The 24,268-nt window shown below is 41.3% G+C and overlaps 1 protein-coding gene across 1 annotated transcript; it reads left to right on the top strand.

Annotated features, from left to right (window-relative positions):
• The first annotated feature begins 664 nt into the window (after positions 1 to 664).
• On the top strand, positions 665 to 22,441 carry traf3ip1 (TNF receptor-associated factor 3 interacting protein 1). Its single transcript, XM_054616034.1, has 16 exons — positions 665 to 892; positions 2,688 to 2,756; positions 5,411 to 5,572; positions 7,086 to 7,208; positions 7,419 to 7,847; positions 7,921 to 7,992; positions 8,470 to 8,493; positions 8,941 to 9,016; positions 9,416 to 9,436; positions 9,898 to 9,985; positions 12,480 to 12,572; positions 12,877 to 13,012; positions 13,098 to 13,128; positions 13,269 to 13,345; positions 19,473 to 19,690; positions 20,122 to 22,441. The coding sequence occupies exons 1-16, from the start codon at positions 770 to 772 to the stop codon at positions 20,285 to 20,287; spliced, it is 1,908 nt and encodes a 635-aa protein (XP_054472009.1). The 5' UTR covers positions 665 to 769; the 3' UTR covers positions 20,288 to 22,441.
• Positions 22,442 to 24,268: the final 1,827 nt, after the last annotated feature.

The following is a 24,268-nucleotide window of genomic DNA, read 5'->3' on the forward strand; positions in this document are numbered from 1 at the left end:
AACAGCAACATTTTCTAATACCTGTTTTATTAGATTTTTCTTTCAGTCAAAATGTGTGTCTGAGAGTATTGATCTTATACTGCAAGTGTTGCTAGAGTTTATCTATCTATCTATCTATCTATCTATCTATCTATCTATCTATCTATCTATCTATCTATCTATCTATCTATCTATCTATCTACAGTACCAGTCAAAAGTTTGGACACACACTCATTCAACTACTTTGAAGAATCTAAAATATAAAACATATTCTGGTTTGTTGAGCATTTGTTTGTTTACCACATAATTCCATATGTGTTCCTTCATAGTTTGGATGTCTTCAATATTAATCTACAATGTAGAAAAAAATAAAAATAAAAATAAAGAAAAACCATTGAATGAGAAGGTGTGTCCAAACTTTTGACTGGTACTGTATCTATCTGTCCGTCCGTCCATCCATCCATCCATCCATCCATCCATCCATCTATCTATCTATCTATCTATCTATCTATCTATCCATCCATCCATCCATCCATCCATCCATCCATCCATCCATCCATCCATCTATCAGCATTGTTGCGGATTGTTAGCTGTTGCTATGGGCACAAGCGGTGCTTAGCAACCGTAACTCTGAGCGCATGCGCAGTCTCCATCAATGATGCACTGTGGGATTGCTGAATATTGACATAGCAACCGGGGCGACAGAGCCAGCAGGTTTTTTAACACTTCAGGAGAGTTTCCGCTGTCTCTTTTGCGTTACAGCCTCCTGGCCTCCCTTTGGACCGCTGCCATGAGTGGGGCCGTGGTGAAGAAGACCCAGGACACGCTCGGCAAAGTGATAAAGAAACCGCCTCTCACGGAGAAACTGCTCAGCAAGCCACCGTTTCGGTACCTCCACGACATCCTCAGTGAGGTGAGACTGGTGTGCTAACGCTACGACAACGTTAGCGACGTTGTTTAACCGTCACCACGACACACTTTTGCCCACACATATGAAAAGCCCTGCGCCGACCGAACCTTTTCAATGTAATACTTTAAAACACAGGCAAGCTAGCCAGTTAGCATGTTACGATGCTAACTAAGTAAGTTAGCTAGCATTAACTTCGCAGTAACTATCGCCACTGCAGCTTTTCTCAAGCCATCTGTCTGTCGTCCGTGTTACGAATACGGTTGACTCAATGGTTAAACTATTAACGTCGACAGCAACCAGAGAACGCGTTGCTAACGACCACTAGCAGTGCAATGTTCGGTTGCCCGACGTCCCTAAGTTAAATGAGCGGGTTAGCTCGCGTCAGCTACAGCTAGCTGTCCGTGTCTACGGCGTCGTGTGGTTGCTAGGCACGACCTGAGCACACACTGGGATCAAACCAGTTCTGACCACTATAAGATAGCTCAAGTGAGACGTTTGTGGGCACTGAGTTGGCTAAAGCTGTCTGGCTCCTTGAACCCGTCACGTTGGGATCACGGACGCTGAGCAGCTTAGTGCAGCTGGGGCTGTTTAATGACACCAAGGGCTGCTATGGGGTTATGTGAGCAGGTTACAGATACACAGAGGCTTTGCTGTGTGCTCTTTGGAAGGGCCCAGGAGCTTAGCTAGTGGTTGACTCCACAGTAACATGTCTGATGTCTTGGTAACACTTCATTAAGCCACAGCAGCTGTCACTGTTGGGTCAGCTTCGACCTACAGTACCAGTCAAAAGTTTGGACACACCTTCTCATTCAATGGTTTTTCTTTATTTTTTTCTACATTGTAGATTAATATTGAAGACATCCAAACTATGAAGGAACACATATGGAATTATGTGGTAAACAAACAAATGCTCAACAAACCAGAATATGTTTTATATTTTAGATTCTTCAAAGCAGTTGAATGAGAAGGTGTGTCCAAACTTTTGACTGGTACTGTACGTAACGTTACTAATCTCCAACATTTGTTTGTATCTACTTGGTGTACAACATGGAGGTGAAGCTCCACTCGGATACATTTCAGCTTGGGAAACGTGCAGAAATAATGAGGGGGAACTTTAATACTAAACTGAGTTGGATCAGACTGAACTTGTAAAAAATAAAATGATCAACTCAAATACCGGAATGAAAAAAATCAGTTGCAGTAGTAGGCTATGTAACAAATATGAAATAGATGTGCTAATAAAATCCGCTACATAAAGCATCTTATCCACGGCTCACTCTGTTGTTAGTACCCGGAATTTCTACAGACAACAGAATCATTTTACCCAAGGTGTCAAGCACGGGAAAATCTGTTTAACCTTTCTCAACCGATGTGAGAGATCTCATTCTCACTCTACACCTGTTAAGTAGTCTTATATTTCCCGGTAGGCTCATGTTTATTTGATAAAGGGAAGTGTGTCGGCATGTGTGACTTCTTTCTCTCTGATAAGCCATGTGTTTGACTGCATGAATGGGCTATCTAACAACTTCATTTTCACCATGGATATGAACGCATATACCTGGACTATTTACTGGACTATTAAGGCCAGGCTGTTATTTTCAAGCATTCATGAATGAACTACATACTGGGAATTCATATAAATAGATTTTAGAGCTGAGGACTTGATTAACCACCTTTTAAAGTGATGCTGATGTACAGATGCCTAATAGTGGTTTATATGTTATATTTATATGAAACAGTCAATATTGCAAATAATCTGACAACCAAGTGTGAAACCTTTATTTCTCACCACTTTCAGGTAATCAGGACCACTGGTTTTATGAAAGGTCTCTATGGAGAAAATGAAATGAAGTCAGATAATGTTAAGGTAAGTTGACCACACTCTGTCCAGACGGTTGATCTTTTTGTACCCTCTGGACTCCTGCTTCACAAAAATCCCTTCAAAATTACTTTTTTTGGTTAATAGTGTTTCGCTCATATGTGTTTGTCTCCATCAATGTGCCTGCCTATGCACCTATGTCCTAAGCAGCAGCCTTTTTTTGTGTATGAGATCACCTGTGCGTTACATGGGCCAGTCTGAGGGCGTCTGTGTGGGAGTAACTCTACACGCTGCCTGTGTGACTCACTGAGTGAGAGGATCTGGCAGGACATGACTAAGAAGGCCTGCCAAGGTGTCAGAACTCAATTCTGCTGTTTGAGAGTTGACCCCAAACCAATGCTGATTAGAAAGATGCTGCATGGGCTTTGATAAAGGTCACTGTTTGAAACTTGATGTCTTACGACAGGCTCGTTACTCTAATTATATAATGTTAAACTGTGGTGGTTGCATTTAGAATTTAACATGCACGTCTGACATGGGCTTTACAGAAGGTGCCATTATTGAATTGACAAGTGTAGGTATAGCGTTGAGAGAGGAACCCCCCCCCCCAAACAGGGAAGCACTGGGACTGAAATTCAGATCGGGACTTTAAATGGAGAGGGCTTTTTATGCGAGCGCCCAGAAAGCTTGAGCCACATTTTTTTGAGCAATTCATTTGATCACCAACACAGTTTCTGCGGTAGTTTTAGATTTCAAGAAAAATTATGATCAATCAGATTTGGGAGGGTCTACTCATGTCCCACCTCAGTATTGAAAGTATTGGATTGGCAGAATCTGACTGGCAGCGTTTCGCTCTCTGCTGTCTCTAGCTGCTAGGGCCAGGCTGGCTCCTGCCACGGCCGAGGATCATAAAATGACATCACAAATCGAAAATAAAATACAACTCTATAACTATGGGCTTATCAGCCATTTCAACGTGTTCCCAACTTACTAACAGACAGTCTGCCCCTTCCCCAGAATATGTTAAATTATCATTCATATGTTGAGTGCTTTGCTTGCTACAACATATTTACTTTACTTTGATTTAATACCAAAAATCAACAGATCAAAATAAGTTAATTTGTTTTAAATGCCGAGCATTTTGCTCTATAGATTACTTTCTTTCCAAAACTCCTGCCCTAGGCTCTTGCATTCGATCAATTTCATATCTAATATACTGTCATTAAAGTAGGGATATATTTGTATATCAGATAGAGAGACAGGCAGACAGAATAAAGGAAAGAAAACATAAATATAACCCTAAAATGTTAGTCATGGCGACTGCATACCCATAATCTCAATTAAATTACTAGACCATGATAATTAAATGTGATGTTGCATTAAGCTTACATCTAAGTTAATACTGTAGTCTTAATGCATACATGTAAAGACATCAAACACATTCAGCTACTGTATGCTAAGATCCTCTGGCAGGTTGCTCCAGCAGCTTGAAGCATACAAGCTAAAAGCTTTCTCAACAGAGAGGTTTGTCCTGTACTTCAGAACAATTAAAATGCTTGTGTCAGAGGACCTGTGCCCTCCAGTTAATACATAAAAAGTTTTCAGATAAGGATTTGGTGAGAGACCATTAAGTGTTGTATGAACAAGAAGCAGATTTTAAAATTCAACACTACAACTAACAATCAACTGATGATATATGACTTGATTTTGGTAGACCTGAGATGAGAGCATGACAAAACTCAAGTCGACAGACGATAAAGAGCAGATTTGGAGGTGACAATAAAGTTTTGTGTTGTTTTTTTGGGCATGGATCCTAGAAAATACTATTTTGTGTCCAGTTTCTCTCCCTTAGAACCTATGACTACAGGTTCACTTTTATCCTGGTTGACTTAAACCACGATCATTCCTATCTGAAGGTGATTTTTGAGATGCGGTCACAAACATCATATTTCTAGAGATCATGTGTTATTATCATCTGTTAAGCACATACTTCGTAATAACCTTACTCTCTTATTCTCTAATATTTTATGTCAATTTTGTATCTTATAAATTGTCTAGAAATCCCGTTACTCAATAGAACTGTCATAAGTAAAGGAATCAACACTGCAAAGGCCAGCCTATTATTGGATGTTACACAGAAGGTCTGGCCTTTTAAGCTCTTATGTTACACAGTTGGCTGATTCTCAGATGAAGCAGGCTGATAGACTAGGGGCAATGCATAGCTGGGTCATTTATCTGGAATTAAATCAAAAGAGGGTTGGGTGTTTTTTCTTCTTAATTTTGCGTTATAAATTCAGGTTTTGCATGATGTCTTTTCTGCTGCTTTACAAAAGCCAACATGTTATTCATTGACCCTTGTATATGCATCCCCTGAATTGCTAGATGTCATGTTCAACAAGCTTTCCATTACACTATAAACTCTAATTTATAATTTGTAGCAAATTACTTTCAAAATATACGTATTGCAGTGTAAAACGTGTTTATTTAAATAGTTTGGCCAAGAAGTCAACTACACACGACTATTCACACTAATTTGAATTGTAGCACGTTAGCTTGTGTTGATCTTTGCAAGGGTTATGCACATCTCATGGGTGTAATCATTCAAACTCCCACTGGATGTCCTTTGCTTTCATTACCACATCCTATCTCTTATCTCTCATGTGTGCTCTCCTGTTCATGGCAGCATCTTTTTACTCTTTTAGGATAAGGACTCCAAGATAGTCTTCCTCCAGAAAGCGATAGATGTCGTGATGCTGGTGAGTGGCGAGCCCCTGGCGGCAAAGCCAGCACGCATTGTGGCCGGCCATGAACCTGAGAAAACCAATGAGCTGCTGCAGGCCCTGGCCAAGTGCTGCATCAACAAGGTCTGTGTTCTTGGGAGTCCACACACACACACACACACACACACACACACACACACACACACACACACACACACACACACACACACACACACACACACACACACACACACACACACACACACACACATACTGCAAAGATGAATGGGGGAATGGAAAACGCTTACTCTCTAATAAGTTTCAGTGTGTTTTTTTTCCACATCAATAATAATAATAATAATAATCAATCCTTTATTAGTCCCACAATGGGGAAATTATTTCTCTGCATTTAACCCATCCCGGAGGAGCAGTGGGCTGCAATGAAGCGCCCGGGGAGCAACTTGGGGTTAGGTGTCTTGCTCAAGGACACCTCGGCATGTTGCCGGTAGAGGGGTTTGAACCACCAACCTTGTGGTTACGGGACAAGCGCTCTACCTCATGTGCCACAGCCGCCCAAAATATTGTACTCTTGGGATTATTGTCTAGCGACCCAAGGGAGGACTTTGAAATATTTTAATTGAACCCTGGAGATGGATTGTAAACAGATGAGCTGGTCCCAATGGGATAGTTGCTCTTTAAGCAGTGTTTTGATTTCATGTTAATGTATTCCCCTCAGATTTTATGCAACTTCTTTGCTGTTGTTTTAAACACATCCTTTATTGATTTGATAGTATTCAGGCTTTTTCTACTATGAAGCAAAATATAAAAGCAATGAAAACCTCAAAAAAATACGAGAATTTCACCCCATGTCCATTTAGCTCTGAAAGTAAGAATCCTTCATAAAAGTAATGGCTAAGATGAGTCAGTCAGAGAGACAAGCCAACTAGTCAAATATGTGCTTGCCGATAAATTCATTAAAAATGCCACCCTCCCTGTAAAACAACATTTACTCCAGTTTTTCTTTATTGCTTTGGCTCAGTTTTTTATAATGAGTAAAACTTCAATTGTCACCGCTGTGGATATCACAACTACATTGCATGTCTGCAAATGGTAGTAACTCTCCTAAAACATTTCGTTCATGCTTCAAAACCTAGTTATTATGTCAGTAAATTGGCCAATTCCACCAAAATTAAAAAAATGATATGCACATTTGTTTGTATACAGTAAATCTGTTTGTGTAATGTGTTATGTACTTTAAACAGTATATTTACCTTTTATCTTTCATGTCAAGTTATAAAATCTGACACATTTTGATAATTGAATGGATGTTTTTGCATGTGATGACTCAAACGATAAAAGAATATTCAGAAGTTGTGAAGAGTACAACCAGTCTCTGAGAATCAACTCATCCGTTTGGATCAGAAAGCCATGTGGAAGTGGTTACTGTCCAAATTGTAGACAGTTGTACTTACATTTTTGCAAAACTCCTGCAGTTTGCTTGAATGAATGATAAATTCAAATCTGTTGTGAACAAAATAATTCACCAGGGATCTGAAATTATTCTTTTCAAAAGAATAAAGTTCACTTTCAAGAATTTAGCCAAAGCAAATGAGGAAAAACCTGCATGCTGATTGATTCTCCTGCTCTTGGTTTACAGATGTCCAGTGACGATGCAGTGAAGCGAGTGCTTGCAGGAGAAAAGGTGGACATAAAGACCAAGGCCAGCACCCCCAGGTCCCAGGACAAGGAAAATAGGGAGGGACGTGAACGTCATCTTGAGGTGAGAATCCTTTGCCCACTCCAATAATTGAATTACACACTGCAGAATCCAACATCGGGTGTATAATGTACTGTCTGTGTGAGCATTTAGCCTTGCAAGCTGCAGGCTTGGTTTGAAAAATAAAAGAGATGATCAAATGATGAGTTTGCCAGCATGTAGCTGAGGCTGACGTTAAATCCTCACCCTATGTGTTGGCATGAACTATTCCAGGAGAAGAAAACCATTACAGAGCGCAGCGGGAGCCGGGACCAGAAGGACCCAGACCAGCCCAAGGAGCAGGAGAGTCGACGCAGAGATGGGGAGAAGGAGCCCCAGCGGGACAAGGAGCGCTCGGAGAAGCACCACCGCAGTGAACAGGACCAGCACGCCAAAGACCGGGACAAAGACAAGAGTCGTGACCGGGAGCGAGACAAGGAAAAGGACAAAGGACGAGTCAAAGACAGGGACAAGGAGAAGGACAGAGAGAGGGACCGAGAGAGGGAAAAAGACAAGGAGAGAGACAAAGGCCGAGACAAGACGAGAGAATCTCGCGGAGAACGGGAAAGAGACAAGGAAAAACGAAGAGACAGAGACAAAGAGAGAGAGCGACACAAAGAGCGGGAAGAGAGGAACAAAAGTGGAGAGAGCAGCAACAGCAAGGTATGCCCTCTTAACCCCACTCACTGTTAGCAACAAATGCCATTATTCACTTTCTGTGTGTGGTTGTTCATAGGTCAAAGTATCAGAGGAACCACAGCAAAAAGCCAGCCCTGAGCCGAGCAAACCAGCCAAACCTGTGCCAGCGGTAAGTTCCATCTTTGGGCAGAAATTTCACACATGATACATTGTTTATCATTGGAACCAACTGATAATCTCATCTGCAACTATGAGTTTCCTGTACGCCAAGTCAGCCAATTCAAGACACATAGAGTCGGTCACTGATTTTTACATGTTAAGTTAAACTTGACATTTATGCACCTTGTAGAAAAATGTTTTAATGTTGTGCCTCTTATTCTTGCAAGGAACCAAAACCAGATGATGAGGTATTCAACCCTACAGAAATAGAATCCGTAGAAAATTAGAGCTTTACAGTACAATGCATTTTCGTTTAGAATGCAGTGACTATTGCAATGGTGTTTGGGTGACTGGCTACTAGTTTTAGTGCTAATTTAGGCCATAGTATTTAGCAGACATGTGAGGTGTTGTTTTTCTCTTATTATCTGTATAACTGTCAACTGTGGCTACTAATGGTGGTGTAATGTTGTGTTCTTTGCTTGTGCAGCCTGCCGAAGCAGTTGAGAACCCGGTAAGAACTTAATCTACCATTCACAGTTGCCATTTTAACTGGGTTCTTACACTTCTTCATTAAATTCAAATGTTTTTTTATAGTATGATACTTCAGGGTGTATTTGTCAGTAGTTTACATGATATGTGTGTAGAATAAAGTGACATCTAGTGGTAAGGTTGAAGGTTGCAGCCCACTGATATCCCCTAAATTTTGCATGGAGAGGTCTCTCTGTATGCAATAATTGTCCATGTTTAATGGGGCTAAGTAGCACTATACCGTACCTCAGTGTACTTCAAGCTTACCAAATTAAATTATGAATGCTCTTTAAAGGATGACACAATAGAGAGAGATCAATGACAGGGCTTCTCCAAATCATCCCAACAGCCAGTGAGGGATGTGTTGCTTTTCAGTGCTCATTTTCCTAAAGTTGTATCCTTTTCTTGCTTGTTTTTGCTCCTCTCACAGTCTGATAGTCCAGCTAGAATACCCCGGCCTTCATCTGCCAAAGGGCAGAGGCGGAGACCCAAAATTGGAGGTCAAGGTAAGCCCCTCTTTTCTCCTCCAGCACCATGTTTTAATCAGCGACACCAATGAGGCATATCTCACATAGTTAATACAGTTGTCTAAAATAACTGCACTTTAATCATTTACAGAGGGTCTCTTAGTACGTCCCATTTGATTTTACAGTTGACGGCTTTCTATTTGCACTCTACTTCTTCCGTCTAATAAAATCACTGACTGGTGGTTTCCCTTGGTGGGAAGTAGAGCTGACTCATCAGGATTACTGTTGGTAGTGTCAACTATTTCAGGAAATACAATTTTCAGCTTATTGGTTCAGTTTTTCCTACTCCATATTTGCATGTCACATTGATCTATTTGAATTTATAGTTGCATTGGTAGGGAATCTAACAATGCTTTGTCTTTTTCTGCTCTCCAACAGATGAATCTGACAGTGATGGAGGTAATTGTTCTCTGTCTCATCTCTCTTGATCTAAAATGCATTTTTAGGATTTCCTTGGTAAATTTTAATGATGGAAAAAGAATTTAAATCCCAGAGAGGTTAAGAGTTCATTCGAGAGGATCGAATCCATTTATGAGCCAATCTTTCCAATTCCAAATCTCCTGCTCAGATTTTAGAGATTCTGAAAGGACGGATGGAGTTTAAGAAGGAGAACCTAGAAGTCAATGTAAGGAGGCTATGGCTGAAGTTACAATGCTAACTTTACTTTTAAATCATTATTTTTTTCACTAGCTGTAGGTTTGTCAGATTGATAGCATTTAAGCCATGGAAACGCCACGTGCACTGTATCTACTTGTTATAAAGTTATGTACATTAATGTCATCCTCCACCATGCGAAGGATAGATCTAAAACTTGCTATTTAATACTGAGCTAACTATAAGTCGCTGCTGTCCTTTCACAGACGGAGATGCTATGTTAGCCCAGAGGCCTGCCCTCCAGGAAAATGGAGACCCTGCAGGCTCCTCAGTGCCATCCGACATGACCTCCAGGTCTGTTTAGTCAACACTCAACCTTCACTCATTTGGCAAGCACTTTCCTGAGTTACAGGGCATTAATCTAGCATTTCTCTTCAGTTTAAAAAAAACAAAAAAAAACACAGCTCCCATTAACTGTCAATTATAAAAGAAAACTCTTTAAAACTGCTCTCACAATTATCTGTCAAACATGTAAATGCACATACAGTGGGTACGGAAAGTATTCAGACCCCTTTAAATTTTTCACTCTTTGTTTCATTGCAGCCATTTGCTAAAATCGAAAAAGTTCATTTTTTTTTTTACAGCTCACAGTGCATGTCAGAACAAATGAGAATCATGAGGTCGAAGGAACTGCCCAAGGAGCTCAGAGACAGAATTGTGGCAAGGCACAGATCTGGCCAAGGTTACAAAAGAATTTCTGCAGCACTCAAGGTTCCTAAGAGCACAGTGGCCTCCATAATCCTTAAATGGAAGAAGTATGGGATGACCAGAACTCTTCCTAGACCTGGCCGTCCAGCCAAACTGAGCAAACTTGGGAGAAGAGCCTTGGTGAGAGAGGTAAAGAAGAACCCAAAGATCACTGTGGCTGAGCTCCAGAGATGCAGTAGGGAGATGGGAGAAAGTTCCACAAAGTCAACTATCACTGCAGCCCTCCACCAGTCGGGGCTTTATGGCAGAGTGGCCCGACGGAAGCCTCTCCTCAGTGCAAGACATATGAAAGCCTGCATAGAGTTTGCCAAAAAACACATGGAGGACTCCCAAACTATGAGAAATAAGATTCTCTGGTCTGATGAGACCAAGATTGAACTTTTTGGCGTTAATTCTAAGCGGTATGTGTGGAGAAAACCAGGCACTGCTCATCACCTGCCCAATACAATCCCAACAGTGAAACATGGTGGTGGCAGCATCATGCTATGGGGGTGTTTTTCAGCTGCAGGGACAGGACGACTGGTTGCAATTGAAGGAAAGATGAATGCGGCCAAGTACAGAGATATCCTGGAAGAAAACCTCCTCCAGAGTGCTCAGGACCTCAGACTGGGCCGAAGGTTCACCTTCCAACAAGACAATGACCCGAAGCACACAGCTAAAATAACAAAGGAGTGGCTTCGGAACAAGTCTGTGACCATTCTTGACTGGCCCAGCCAGAGCCCTGACCTAAACCCAATTGAGCATCTCTGGAGAGACCTGAAAATGGCTGTCCACCAACGTTCACCATCCAACCTGACAGAACTGGAGAGGATCTGCAAGGAAGAATGGCAGAGGATCCCCAAATCCAGGTGTGAGAAACTTGTTGCATCATTCCCAAGAAGACTCATGGCTGTACTAGCTCAAAAGGGTGCTTCTACTCAATACTGAGCAAAGGGTCTGAATACTTATGACCATGTGATATTTCAGTTTTTCTTTTTTAATAAATTTGCAAAAATTTCTACATTTCTGTTTTTTTCTGTCAAGATGGGTTGCTGAGTGTACATTAATGCGAAAAAAAATGAACTTTTTCGATTTTAGCAAATGGCTGCAATGAAACAAAGGGTGAAAAATTTAAAGGGGTCTGAATACTTTCCGTACCCACTGTATATGTACCAGATTCAACACAAGCGAGTCTCCAACACCTGAACAAAAAAAGATAATGCAATATTGCACAATAGCCATTTAATAAATAATACATATATGAAGCTGATTATGTTTTTTGTTGAGAAGATTTAAGATGTTATTCCAATGATGTGGTAATTTCTTATTTTTTCTTTAGCTTTTTGTTTATGACAATTTTTCACATGATGAGATCAATGAGCAAAAAACAAATGAGAGGAAAAACTAAAAAGCAAACGAATATAAGGCAAATCAAGGCAAATTAAAAAAATTAAACAATTTAAAACAGATTACCGCACATGGTACATACAATAATTATGAAGGATCTGTCTCATTGGCTAAATCAGCACACCATTTTTCCCATTGACGTTCTTCCAGTTCTTTCTGGAGCCTTATGCAGTAGGCCATCTGTCCTAGAAGACGTAGGTGTTTAACAGTATCGTCAAAGAGGCCAGCAGTTAAGCAACTTAATTATGTTGTAATTTCTCATGGTGTAGTACAAATGTTATTGCATTGCATTGCATTGTATCCAATTGCTTTATTTATCTGAAGTTCAGGGTTGTTGTGCTTTTGAAACTTTAGTTTGTTCCTGGGCCCTATCCAGGATCAGTTCCAGTAGATTATACAGTTGAATCATTGCCTTTTAATTTCGATAATTATGAAACTAATCAGAGACAATCAATTTGCCTGACAGCTGTATTATCGCTATGTTGTGAATGTAATTTCTTCCAAGCAACAATTATTATCTGGAAATCTGAATGACTCAGCGGAGGATTTAGCTTGTAAAAGAAGGCAGAAAAAATAAAAACATAGCCTGTGAAACTTAATGAAAATGACTTGTACAAATGAACCCATGTTGAGTTCCAAAATGGTTAGTTAAACAGTTTATTTTAGTTATGTGTATAATCCTTTCAATCTACAGCAACAGGCGAATACCACGGCCCGGCAGTGCTCGCCCAGCACCTCCCCGAATCAAGAAACAGGAAAGCTATTCTGATGTGACCCCGGCTGAGAGGTGACTTCAACACATATGTTCACTAATGCCATAAGTCCCCCTCCTCTTCGTCAATACTTTGTTCAGTGTGAACACAAGTGTTATCCCTGCCAGCAGGAGAAACAGATCACTACTTACATCACTAAACAAATGCAGTAAACGCACTGAATGAAGATAGTGTTTGTAATAATAGAGCAGGTCTAACCAGTCTACAGTGACATGGGACAAAGGTGTCTACAAGATGGCACATGTCTCTTCCTTACAGTAAATGCTCTCTACGTTTTTCAGTTAAAAAAATGAGTCAAGCTCTTTGTCTGTCTACCAGGCTGTCCAGTGCCAAGCCCTCAGCCCCAGTCATCATGGATGGGAAGAGGATGTCTGAGGACGAGGAGGATGAAGATGAGCAATTTCTCGTGGAGGAGGCGGTCCCTTTGCCCTCAGATGCTCCTGAGATGGAGGTGGTAAGTGTTTTGAACAGGGAGTTGTTCAAACACCATGGGAATACATCACATAGTTATCTTCTATTATTTATTTTTTTCATTTCAGGTGCAAGAACTCGACAGTGAAGCCAAACATGGTATCAAGATTTTTTTTTTTACTCTTTTTAGTTCCTACTTATTTCTTATTTTGAAAGGAGCAGTAATGCCACATTCTCTTTTGATTGTGATCTTGCTTACAGATCTTTCACCTTTCCTCTCACTGTTTCTCTCACTGTAGGTGGCCTTGTGAAAAAAATCCTCGAGACCAAGAAAGACTATGAATTGTCCCCATCCTCCCCCAAATCTAAAGAGCAGGTACGTAAAGTTATAGTAGTAGTTTCTCTGCTTCTCCTCTAGAGGGCAGTATCAGCCTAGTTCTCTTCAGCTCATCCTTATCGGTGACTCGGAGCTCACTCTGAACCTCGCCATCCGTTCTATCAGCCGGTCTTTCTGGAAGGTTTGCTCTCCAGGGCAAATGCTTAAAGCACAGTGAACGGCCCAGTGCAACTCTGGTTATTATCGAAAGAAAGATATAAACAAATGAAGTGGAGAGGTGTAATTGCACCGCCTCGTAACCACAAATATGCTCCCCCTTCAGTGAGGCCGAGGGGCTAATAACCAGACAAGCGAGTACGGCCTCTAACAGACCACACACAATTGATACACACATCAAGATGTCTGGAGCAAAATTAGCTTGTTTTCTGCGGTTGCTCAATATCTTAGGTATGCTTCATTTTTTTATTACAGACTCCACTGTTCTGTTTACAGTTCGAGGCTATCGGCCCATCTTTGAGATTAGCTTTCAGAGCAATCTTGTTCTGGCTGTTCACACTCCTTCCCCTAGTGTGTATTTAGGCTATTCCAGAAAACAGACAACGCACAACCAGTTGGAGGTTTCAGTCCTGCCGTAATTCGTCTCTCACCTATCAGATTTTCTTCTCAACTTCTCTTTGATTTAGACTCCATATTAGACGTGATATTCTTTTCCAACGTGACTCATTACTGCTGTTGCTCATGCAGTCCCGTCCGTCAGTTTATTTATCAGCCGAAGAGAGAGGCGTCTTTCATTGTTATTTGGAGTGTGAATCAGTGTGAAGCTTACAGTTTGGTCTGTAGTCCATGGTGTGAGGTGGCGTACGCTGTCTGCTTTGGGTGGTCCTTTTTCACTGAAGCATACTCTCCCAGCATCCCGTCCTAGCTGACCACCCTGACTCTGATGGATGCGCTGTTTTGGACCGTCACTCATGCATAAAGTCCCCCTGATCCATCTCCTCCTAACTGCGGCCTCAGACAGCATCCCTTGTAACTCACACCTGAAGTTGGCTCAGCTTTGCCACCAGTAAACTGAAATGGCTTGACAGGAATTTGTAGGCCAGGCATTTTAACCACCTTTACGCGTGTGCGTGTGCGTGTGTGTGTGTGCGTGCGTGTGTGTGTGTGTGTGTGCGTGTGTGTGTGTGTGTGTGTGTGTGTGTGCGCGTGTGTGTGTGTGTGTGTGCGTGGTGTACTTTTTACATACCTCTCTAACCACTCGGGATGGATTGATGCCGGATTTGGTATCGGGGATTGCAATAAAAAAACAGTCATTATAGTTAGATTGTGCTAAAGTTCCATTATTGGGATAATCATGAATATCGTCACGACTGACTTTAAAAGCTCTCTAGCTCATTATGGTGGTAAAGAAGTAAGAAAATAGAGTCTGATAGGCTCCAGGAATTAGTATGTAGGCTAAGAAAGAACAGACTCCTGCAATGTTGCTTTTTCAAAAATGTATCCTTAATTTATGCAGGAGGATCTTATGATTAATTATTACCTTATTCAAGAGTTTGTTTTTCACAAAAAAAATAGAATGTGTGTCCTATCAGTGAAGCAATAGAAACATTTGTTCCTTAAAAAAAAAAGTAAGGTTAAGTGATACCAGTAAGTTTTTTGGTCACATTTTCAGCATATTTCGATGATTATCGGCATAATATTGAGAATCGCAATTACTTCGGCCAGTGTAATTATGATGTGAAATTTTCATATCGCCCCATGCCTAATACCCGCCTCAACTCTTCTCTTAAAAATGATTTATCTAAAGAAATTATGCACCAAAACATACATGCACAGACACACAAGCAAAACATCCAAAGTAGCAGAGCTCTTTGTGGAACCTGAGCATTGCATACATAGCCTTGTAGAGTCCTAATTTTCTTAATGGAGCCTCCTCAGTTTTCAGGGGTTTAATTTCAGAGTATCCTGTATGGTCTGCACAGGCAGCTTATAACAGGTATGTCTGGACATAGGAACTGTTCAGTCCAGCCCTCCGTCATTATTGGCCCTACCTCGTCAGCTGTATAAAGAACTGTAATGACTTCCTTCCTGACATGAAAGGGTGGAGAGGTCAACCTAATTGAGTAGGAGTTTTTTTTTTTCTTCTTCTTGTAATCACGGTAAAACACGCAGGGTCAATAATGTAAATATTGAGCTTCCTAATTCAATGTGGTATGACCGACGGGTTTGAGATTTCAGCTGCCGCTATTCATTTTCTTAAACGCCGATGTTTATCAAAACACTGCGTCTGAATGAGTCACAAGCCGCCATGATTGAAGATCCGACATCACGTTCAGTTAAAAAAAGTGGAGGCCTCTGAACCATTTTGTATATTTCATGAAAATCCAGGTTACACATAATTACCCACGTTGTAATTTATGTTCTTTGTCATTTCTGAATTATTTTAGCTATTGTTTAAGCCAGTGCCTTACTGCCACATTGCCTCTAATGTAAATAAAGGGAATTCTTAAACAGTCAAATGATTGTATTCGCCATGTCCCACCACAGTGTGTGTGACTGAAGAATTTGCTGTATATTTATGGGGATGCCCTTCCTCATGACCCCCTTGGCGGTATTGTATATTATTCCAAGATAGCTCTCTTTTTATTTAGACAGAATCTGCCCCTTGCAGCAGCTGCGTTTTCATAAGAATTTTTTGTGTACTCTTTCCCCCTTTTTCTTTACCCCCATCAAATTAGCCTTGATGAAGGTTTGTAATATATAAATAAACCCTGTGGCACACAAATGGATGGCTGTTGAAAGAGAGTCACGGAGGAGAAGGGCCAGAATACTCTCTGCAGAATTGTCAAGAAAATAAATACTCCTCTCTGCAGACCTCTGTGTCTTTATAAACATCCAGCGTTTTTGTGGAAACATAAGGAAATGGCCCTGTGGCATTCCATTAGTCATATTACATTTGTAGAGGTCATATTGACTTGTTAGAGGCATAGGGTCAGGCTTATGAGGAATACCTACCTGAAGCACCCGCAATCCGTTAGCCGACCAGACCTCAAACTTGCCGGCACGGTTATGATCAGAATTAGTGTCTTCCAAGCCTTCAAAGTTGCTTTTTCTCTCCACGAAATTGTTTGAATGTTGAGCAACTTCTTAAATAGAAAAAAACTGTTTCGATTTTCAGTAACTTCTGTTGACCCTCTGGCTGTTTCCTTTCAGTTCACCTCAGAGCCCAGGGTGGTGATCTCAGTTGTCTCCCCAAGGGGCTGCAGTGGCCTTGCAACAACATCCTGTAACCTCAGTGGCCATAAGCTTTTCTCCTCACCTCACTGACTCCAAGCTATTTTTATGATCTAGCTAGACTTTTGAACGGCCCGCTACGAAAAATGACGAGGAAGCCCATAAAAAAAACGGCCCAGAGCCAATGCTCATTCTATGCATCACTCCCTGGCTCACCTCTCAGATCCTCTACCAGAACACATTGTAAAAACCACTGGGATGCGCATCAGTGTCTTTGAATGGTCACCAGTAGCCAGTAGAAATGTTCCCCAGAAGCTCTAAAGTTACTGCATGTGGTCTTAAATCATCTGTACATCATTTGACAAATCTCTTTTTTTCTCCTCTTTTTTGTGTTTGTGATGATGAAAGAGCAGTTCCCTTGACTTCATAATGAGTTACATTTGAGCCCAACCTACTGTAACAGCTATAACTTCATCTTAAATTAATTCAGAATGAATGTGGGCAAAGGATCTCTAATGAGGGGTTTGTAAACCTGTCTCTCATCCTCCCAAGTGAGGCTGATTAATGACCAATAATGAGGCTTCTCCCCTTTTGATGGACGCTAATCTCTCGCTGTCAGCTAGCCTCTAAATAATTGTTTTCCCAGCTAATGATACCCTAGAGGTTGCTCCGCCACTGATGGGATCTATGCCTGGGTGCCATTTTTATTGTCAAAGTGAGACTGAGGAATCTCTTCCTGCTGCCTCCAGTCCATAAATCATAAATTTCCAAATTAAGCCATTTGGACATGTGATAACTGTGTGAAATTCACAATGTAATGTACCTTGCGATGTTACAACATGTCCCTGATAATTTCCTTTTGAAGGAGACCCAAGCAGAGAGGATGTAGTTAAAAAGATTTCAACTCAACAAATATGTTGCAGTCCAACAACTTAAGAGCTGATGAAATCTAGATGGAAGTATTTATTGATGTACTTCCACAAGATGGAGACACCTCAGTCTGCAAGACGATACTGTAGTTAGAAAACTCCTAAAACCGACAACCATCCCCTTATAGGTCCACCTGCCTTTTCTTGCGCCAGCCAGTGTCTGTGTCTTCCCCATTGCCTGGGGCTTTCATCGCTGTCTGAGATAATGGGAAAACCTTCCCTGTCTCCACCCCTTCCTCCGCTCTCTCACCTCCTACTCCTCTGCGGTCACCACGTCTAAATATTGTTCTGTGATCTGGGTGAGAAGAAGGAAAACTAGGAGCACACAGGTCTCGTAGACCCCGACAGAGACCTCCATAAAAGCTGTGATTTATATCCACCTGGACAGAGTGCACACGAACCAGGGGTCATGTTTTCACGGCAAGTTTTTTTTTCCAACAGAGAAAGAGAGATGGGGGTGGAGGGCGGCAGGGCAGTGTAGCAGGAGCACGGCAAATAGAAAGAAGCCATGGGTCCTGTCTGGGCCGCGCAGACCAAACCGCAGCCAGGCAGGCCGAATGAGCCGTAGAGTGTTTGTCTAGCTGCAGGGTCCAGAGCGCCCAGTGGAAAGCCACCCACCTTGTTAGGGGGACCGCTGGGCCGAGGCGTTTCAACCCCTCACACTCTTTAACCGCCACAGATAGGTAACAAAGAGCGAGGCTGTCAGAATTGTGCACTTGCTTCCTGTAAAAGACATGATGGCAGACGGTGATGTTTGATGTCATGGCTGCAGTGTGGTCTTTTTCAAATTGTAATTACTGAGCTGTTTGGTTTGCTCAGAGAGATGGCTTGATAAAGATATATGTGCCAGCCATGCCAAGCATGTGTGACAGGTTGTGTGTTTTGAAGAGGAAGCTGTCATTTAGTTTACACACCGTCGTGAATATGATTCCCGCCGCCTCGTGAGGGCAGGTGCTCCCATCTGTGGAGCCAATTGGTATAAATTGGCCCATGGGTTGAACTTGAAAGGAGCCATAAGTGTAGTAGTTGTTACTCAATACTGTAGTAAAATAACCCCACTGCCACAGCTTGTTACTAAAATAAACAAGACTTAAAGACCAAGAGTGCAGAGGGGCTGTGCATGTCCACTGTATGCTCCGCCTGAACGTGTGTGTGTGTGTGTGTGTGTGTGTGTGTGTGTGTGTGTGTGTGTGTGTGTGTGTGTGTGTGTGTGTGTGTGTGTGTGTGTGTGTGTGTGTGTGTGTGTGTGTGTGTGTGTGTGTGTGTGTGTGTGTGTGTGTGTGTGTGTGTGTGTGTGTGTGTGTGTGTGTGTGTGTGTGTGTGCTTTAGGGTTGCAATACTGAGTGCTTTCGCATTACGCACACACGCATACGCACACTCGGAGGCCTTGCGAAGCCCAGCTGAGCAAACATCCTTGGATTTGCTCCCTGCCAAGGGAGGGCTATCCCTGATACCTTCCCCTCCTATTTGCCATTGAGGGACTGAGTGTAATTTGGGTATGGTGAACCCCCCCCACAACCGCACACACCATACACTGGAGGCCCTTCATCAACCAGTCCCCCAACTTTGGCCAACACAATCTAGCAGCACCTTTGATCTTTATATATACAGCTAGGTTGGTGGAATTCCTGCCTAACATTTTTAGCCTTGAAATCCTAAACCGCTAAATGCAGCCTTGCTCTCGAATCTGGGCATTTGAGACTTTGCTGGCAAAGGTAGAATTCCTAAAGAGGGTTTATTATGTTTTGGTCTCAGGACACACAAGTGGTTTTTGTGTGTGTTCATACAGCTGCTTGATACAGGGTTTATCACCGTTAGCTCAGTCCGTATCTCATATTTAGCACCTTTTAAATGCAGAATAAAAGAAAACATCTTAAGGTCTTTCTATGCTGGTTAAGACTTGGATCTGCAAATGAAATTGAATTAATCATTCCTAGAAATTTGTAAATTGACAGCACCAAATGTTTCATCCCCCCCTAAACCTGACCCACCACCTCCTCTTCCAGAACGTGGTGTCCGAAGCGGCAAAGAAGAAAGAGCGGGACATGGTGACGCGGGAGATAGAGCGCCTCCGTTCATCCATCCAGACGGTGTGCCGCAGCACCCTGCCCCTGGGTAAGATCATGGACTACATACAGGAGGACATGGACGCCATGCAGGCTGAACTGCACACCTGGCGGCGGGAGAACAAAGAGCACGTGCAGGCCTTGCTGCAGGAGCAGAGGTGGGGTTGGCTCATACACAACACACTTAAAATGTTGAACCACTTTCTCATGCAAGTGCTATCTTAACATTTAATTCACTGATTCCAGTACTTCATACTCAATACTACTTCCAAAATAATACATATATTATATAATATCAACACTGTATCACAGGATAGTCATCACAATTATACTATTTATTCTCTTACAACACAGGTCATATGTGGTTATAATCACACTGTCATTTTAAATATTGTGTAACATTAAATTAAAAGTGATTAGCAACTCTAAAGTGGCTGCTTAAGTAACATTTTCTGACAGCTAAGTGTTCCGTTACTGTATTTGCTGGCCACGGTGGACAGTTTCTCGAACTGTTTATATATTATTGCATGTTAGCAATTCATCATCCCTTCTGTGTTTTTGTATGTGTGTTCACATGCTTATGCTGCAGAGAGACAGACAGAGCGGTGGAGCCACTTAAGTCAGAACTGGTTGAGCTGGAGCAGCTGATCAAGGACCAGCAGGACAAGATTTGTGCCGTAAGGTCCAACATACTGAAGAATGAGGAGAAGATCCAGAAGATGGTGACAGGAATCAACTTCTCCTCCAGGACCTGAAGTGAGAAAAAAGGTCTACAAAGAAAAACCTTTACTAAAGAAATGCACTGAATATTTAGGGATGTACAGTGTCTCATTCAGAATAATGGTAAGACCATTTTTTTTAACTTGGAGACGATGTGGGATGGAACGAAACACTGCACTTTGAGGGGTTTGTCAGAAAAGGAGATGGACCCAAACATATCAGACAGGAGTTGGCAAATAAGAGCTCCATATGATGGCTTGGAGGTCTGACTCTACTCTGACTCACAGATGCATAAATTCATTGTTAAGAAAATATATCTTCCTGCTCTGCACGCTAACCTTACCCATCCTTAACCCATTTTCTGTAATGGTGCCTTCATGGAATGAGCAAGTGCACAGTTCATGACTTGGAAGTTAGACTTAATAGTTGCATTTAATACTGGGTGAGTTCATCAAAAGCCCTACATATTCCAAAATATACAATAATTAACATGAAAGTTTGATTTGATCTACAACGGAGCAATTCCTGGACCTAATTTTAAAACCTATATTCTTGTTTATTTTTTGTATTTTTAATAACTTAGCAACAAAAGTGTGGCACATTGTGGTTGGTTTTGTTTCATTGCCTCACTTCTCATTTTTCCTGTCTGTGGGGAATTTGAACTTTGTAAGCAGTCTTTTTGATCTAGTTCGTGCTGTTTCCAAGATGATTATTACATCTGCTATAGTGCTATTGGACTAGCTATACATAAGTAATTAAATATTCCTGTGTTCAAATACATTTTCTAGGGCTTGCATGGAGAAATCTAGGACTTGCGTGGAGAGTCCTGATGGTCTAATTGATTGAAATGAATGTTACATGATGTGGTGTCCTTTTACATGGGGACCTTTTACATGTCATACTGAACTCTGCTTTTCCTTCCAAACATTTGTCTTCAAGCTTCCTTCTTCCTCAAGCTACCCTTCCTAAAAAACAATATATATATTGTAAAAACAAAAACAATATTCAGATAGTCGCCATTGTGGAGATCCCTCCGCTCTATTTCAACTGTAGGATTTGCCAAATTGTTTCTTTTTGGGTGGAGGGAGACAATGTTTGGTGAGATGGCAACTTTTTGTGTAAAATTGTATTCATATTCTTTATAAATAATAAGAAAAAAAATAATACCATAATATCTTACTAGCTCCTTTTGTGATTTAAAGAAATGTGCTTTACAGATGTAGCTAATATGAAAATATGAAGCAATACTAGGCTGATTATTGCAGTAGGAGACTGAATAGTAGAGACTGTCCCAGTTTTCCTTAAAATTCCAATAATGTGGGAATGAAATGAAAATAGCGAAACAAAATTAGACTAGTCAGCCGTGGTTCCTTGCATAGTGGCCTATCTCACTCTGAGAATGCAGTTAACATATTTAAGTAGTACCAATGTCATTGTACATTGATGTTATTACTTGCACAAGTGTGGTTGCTACCTCTAGTTCTACTGCAGATATCGACTGCCAGTGTTTACACAACAACACTTGGTTGGACTGATGAATGTAATTCATTATTGAAACAAATGTTGTTTTTTTATTCACAAAGCAAACTGTTCCTGATGTGACAACCATACATACATTAGCTAGACTCTCTTTTTTTCTGCACAGACCTCCAAAACATCTGTCCAAACACAGGTTTACACTTCCACTGCACTTGTCAGACCTACAGGTTCCAAATAGGATTGGTGGCACAACATCTCAGTACCGCTAGAAAATGTGACTCTGGCAGAACAGACAGCATGTACCGGTAGTTGCGAGTGGGAAGAAATGTTCATGGGCATCAAAAGCTACAGGAAACAAAGCAAAGTTACACTGATGTATCTATCAAAAACTGCATTTCTTCAGTGGTAATTTTAATTCTATTCATTTGCCTGATCTTTTTGAGAGCCATTCACTAGGAGGATTCAAATGTTAGTACTCTCATTTAGTCAGAGTTTACTTCTATTTCATATCAGTATTATATTTAGTCCACAAAATATAATCAAATAACCTATTGAAATGTCCAAAAACTTATGGAAAGTGAGAACCTCATATGTCTTATTTGAAAAGGACAATGTAAACTACTTGTATCATAATCTTTGTTTCTCTTTAAACTGTACATTATGTATATGTGGAGATTGTATCATAGTTCAAATAATTATATAATTTTGTAGTGGAGTGAAATAAATGGTTACATTGCAGTAAATATTTGTTTCTTCTTGTTGTTTTTAAGTCAATGGAGAGCGGCGACCGTTGCTGAGAGTAGTTAAGAGAAAGCTACAGGCTCAAAGTCAAGTTGTCCCTATAATGGAGCCTTAATGAGAGGTCTGGATTTGCTGGAGTTACAGTGTGAGCGAGATGATAAATGGCCCCGGTTTGTGATTTTGACGAGTTCATGTGAAGTCCTCGAGGCGTCTGGCACGGACAAGTCACACTCTCAACGGGACTCCTTTCTTTTGAAGCCCGGTCCGACATGACAGACGTAAAACATTTAATTTTTCTTTTTGAGACCCTCAAGTAACATTAGCAGCAACTTTTTTTTTTTCTCTGGCAAGCCATTAAACAGCTGCAACACACAAAGCGTATTAGGAAACCCCTTTAACAACTATTGAGCACGATTTTGACAGAGCATTTGTGATGCAAGTCAGAGATTTATCTGAAGGCCCCCTAGCAGAAGGCATGGACAAAGACGCTGGGCCCCGTCTCAACAGGTGGATTAAGATAAGGCTACAGTGCAGTCCAAGTAAAGGACAGCTCCATTGTCCATTTGCGTTTCCCTTCTAATCTTCAGTATTCAAAAAAGACTCAGTTGATTTTTCTCTATGAATTTTACAATGGATCTTGCTGCTAATGAGTGAACACATCTTTCACTTTTGTTGTCTACACTAACCTACTTATCCAATCACTTTTTTTTTTACTTTAATAATAATTTAACTGCACTTTGTGTGGATAAAACACATGGCTGGGGTTGGGAGCGACAATATAACCTCTCAAATCAGACCTTATCCAGTCTTAATTAAATTACTATTAAATGGTTATTATTTTGAGTGTTTCAATCAGGGGGATGAGCTGCTTACTTTGTCCCCAGCTCTTGTGTTATTATGGGTTTTGAATCTGGCTGCAAGCTTACAATAAGTACTGATGTATGTCTCAAAATAATCATTCAAATCACTGCTCCCTGAAATCTGATCATCAATTACATTACATTACATTACAGTCATTTAGCAGACGCTTTTATCCAAAGCGACTTACAATCAGTAGTATATTACATATCATTCACCCATTCACACACTGATGACAGGCTACCATGCAAGGTGCCACCATCAGACTCTAACTAACATTCATGCAACATCCAGTCCACACCGATGGCAAGCCTTCGGGAGCAACTTGGGGTTAAGTGTCTTGCCCAAGGACACATCGACTGCCGAAGCTGGGTATTGAACCACCGACCCTCTGATTGGAGAACAACCTTGCTCTCCACTACGCCACAGCCGCCCGATACAACTGAATTGCAGAATCTATCATTTTCCTCCATGAAACAGCTTAGTCTTTACAGAGGTGGAGGTGTGTTAGAGACTGGTCCACTTTTAGGGACACGTGGCAGGTGTTGACCTGTCCATGCATTTTAAGAGCACCATCAGTGGCTGCAGGCCTCCCTGGTGTATGTTACCCACTCAAAATGACTCCACGGATGAACAGTCAAAAAGACGTTTGACACAACGTTTTAGGTGCAACTAAACAGAATGCCTAACCCTTGTGTACACCAAAAAATGGACAAATACATGTAGGAGCTGTAGTTGATAAGACTAAACTCCTTTCCTTGGACCCTGTATTCCTTTCTGTACTGCTCCTTGACCTTTTTAAAATGACCTTCTGGGAGGTGGGCTTGATTCGTAGCAGTGTTCATTACCACAGCTCAGCCACACCATTCTATTAAAGGTGCAGTGTGTAGGATTTGGAGGCATGTAGCGCTGAGGTTGCAGGTTATAACCAACTGAGA

Source organism: Anoplopoma fimbria, chromosome 16 (genome assembly GCF_027596085.1).
Source record: "Anoplopoma fimbria isolate UVic2021 breed Golden Eagle Sablefish chromosome 16, Afim_UVic_2022, whole genome shotgun sequence".
Taxonomy (NCBI): domain Eukaryota; kingdom Metazoa; phylum Chordata; class Actinopteri; order Perciformes; family Anoplopomatidae; genus Anoplopoma; species Anoplopoma fimbria.

What these genes read in the sequence shown, in the direction of transcription:
- traf3ip1 (XM_054616034.1), top strand. Translation starts at nt 770, where the DNA reads ATGAGTGGGGCCGTGGTGAAGAAGACCCAGGACACGCTCGGCAAAGTG. An exon ending in ATGCTCCTGAGATGGAGGTG is followed by an intron (nt 13,013 to 13,097) that starts GTAAGTGTTTTG and finishes TTTTCATTTCAG; the next exon opens with GTGCAAGAACTCGACAGTGA. An exon ending in CGACAGTGAAGCCAAACATG is followed by an intron (nt 13,129 to 13,268) that starts GTATCAAGATTT and finishes CTCTCACTGTAG; the next exon opens with GTGGCCTTGTGAAAAAAATC.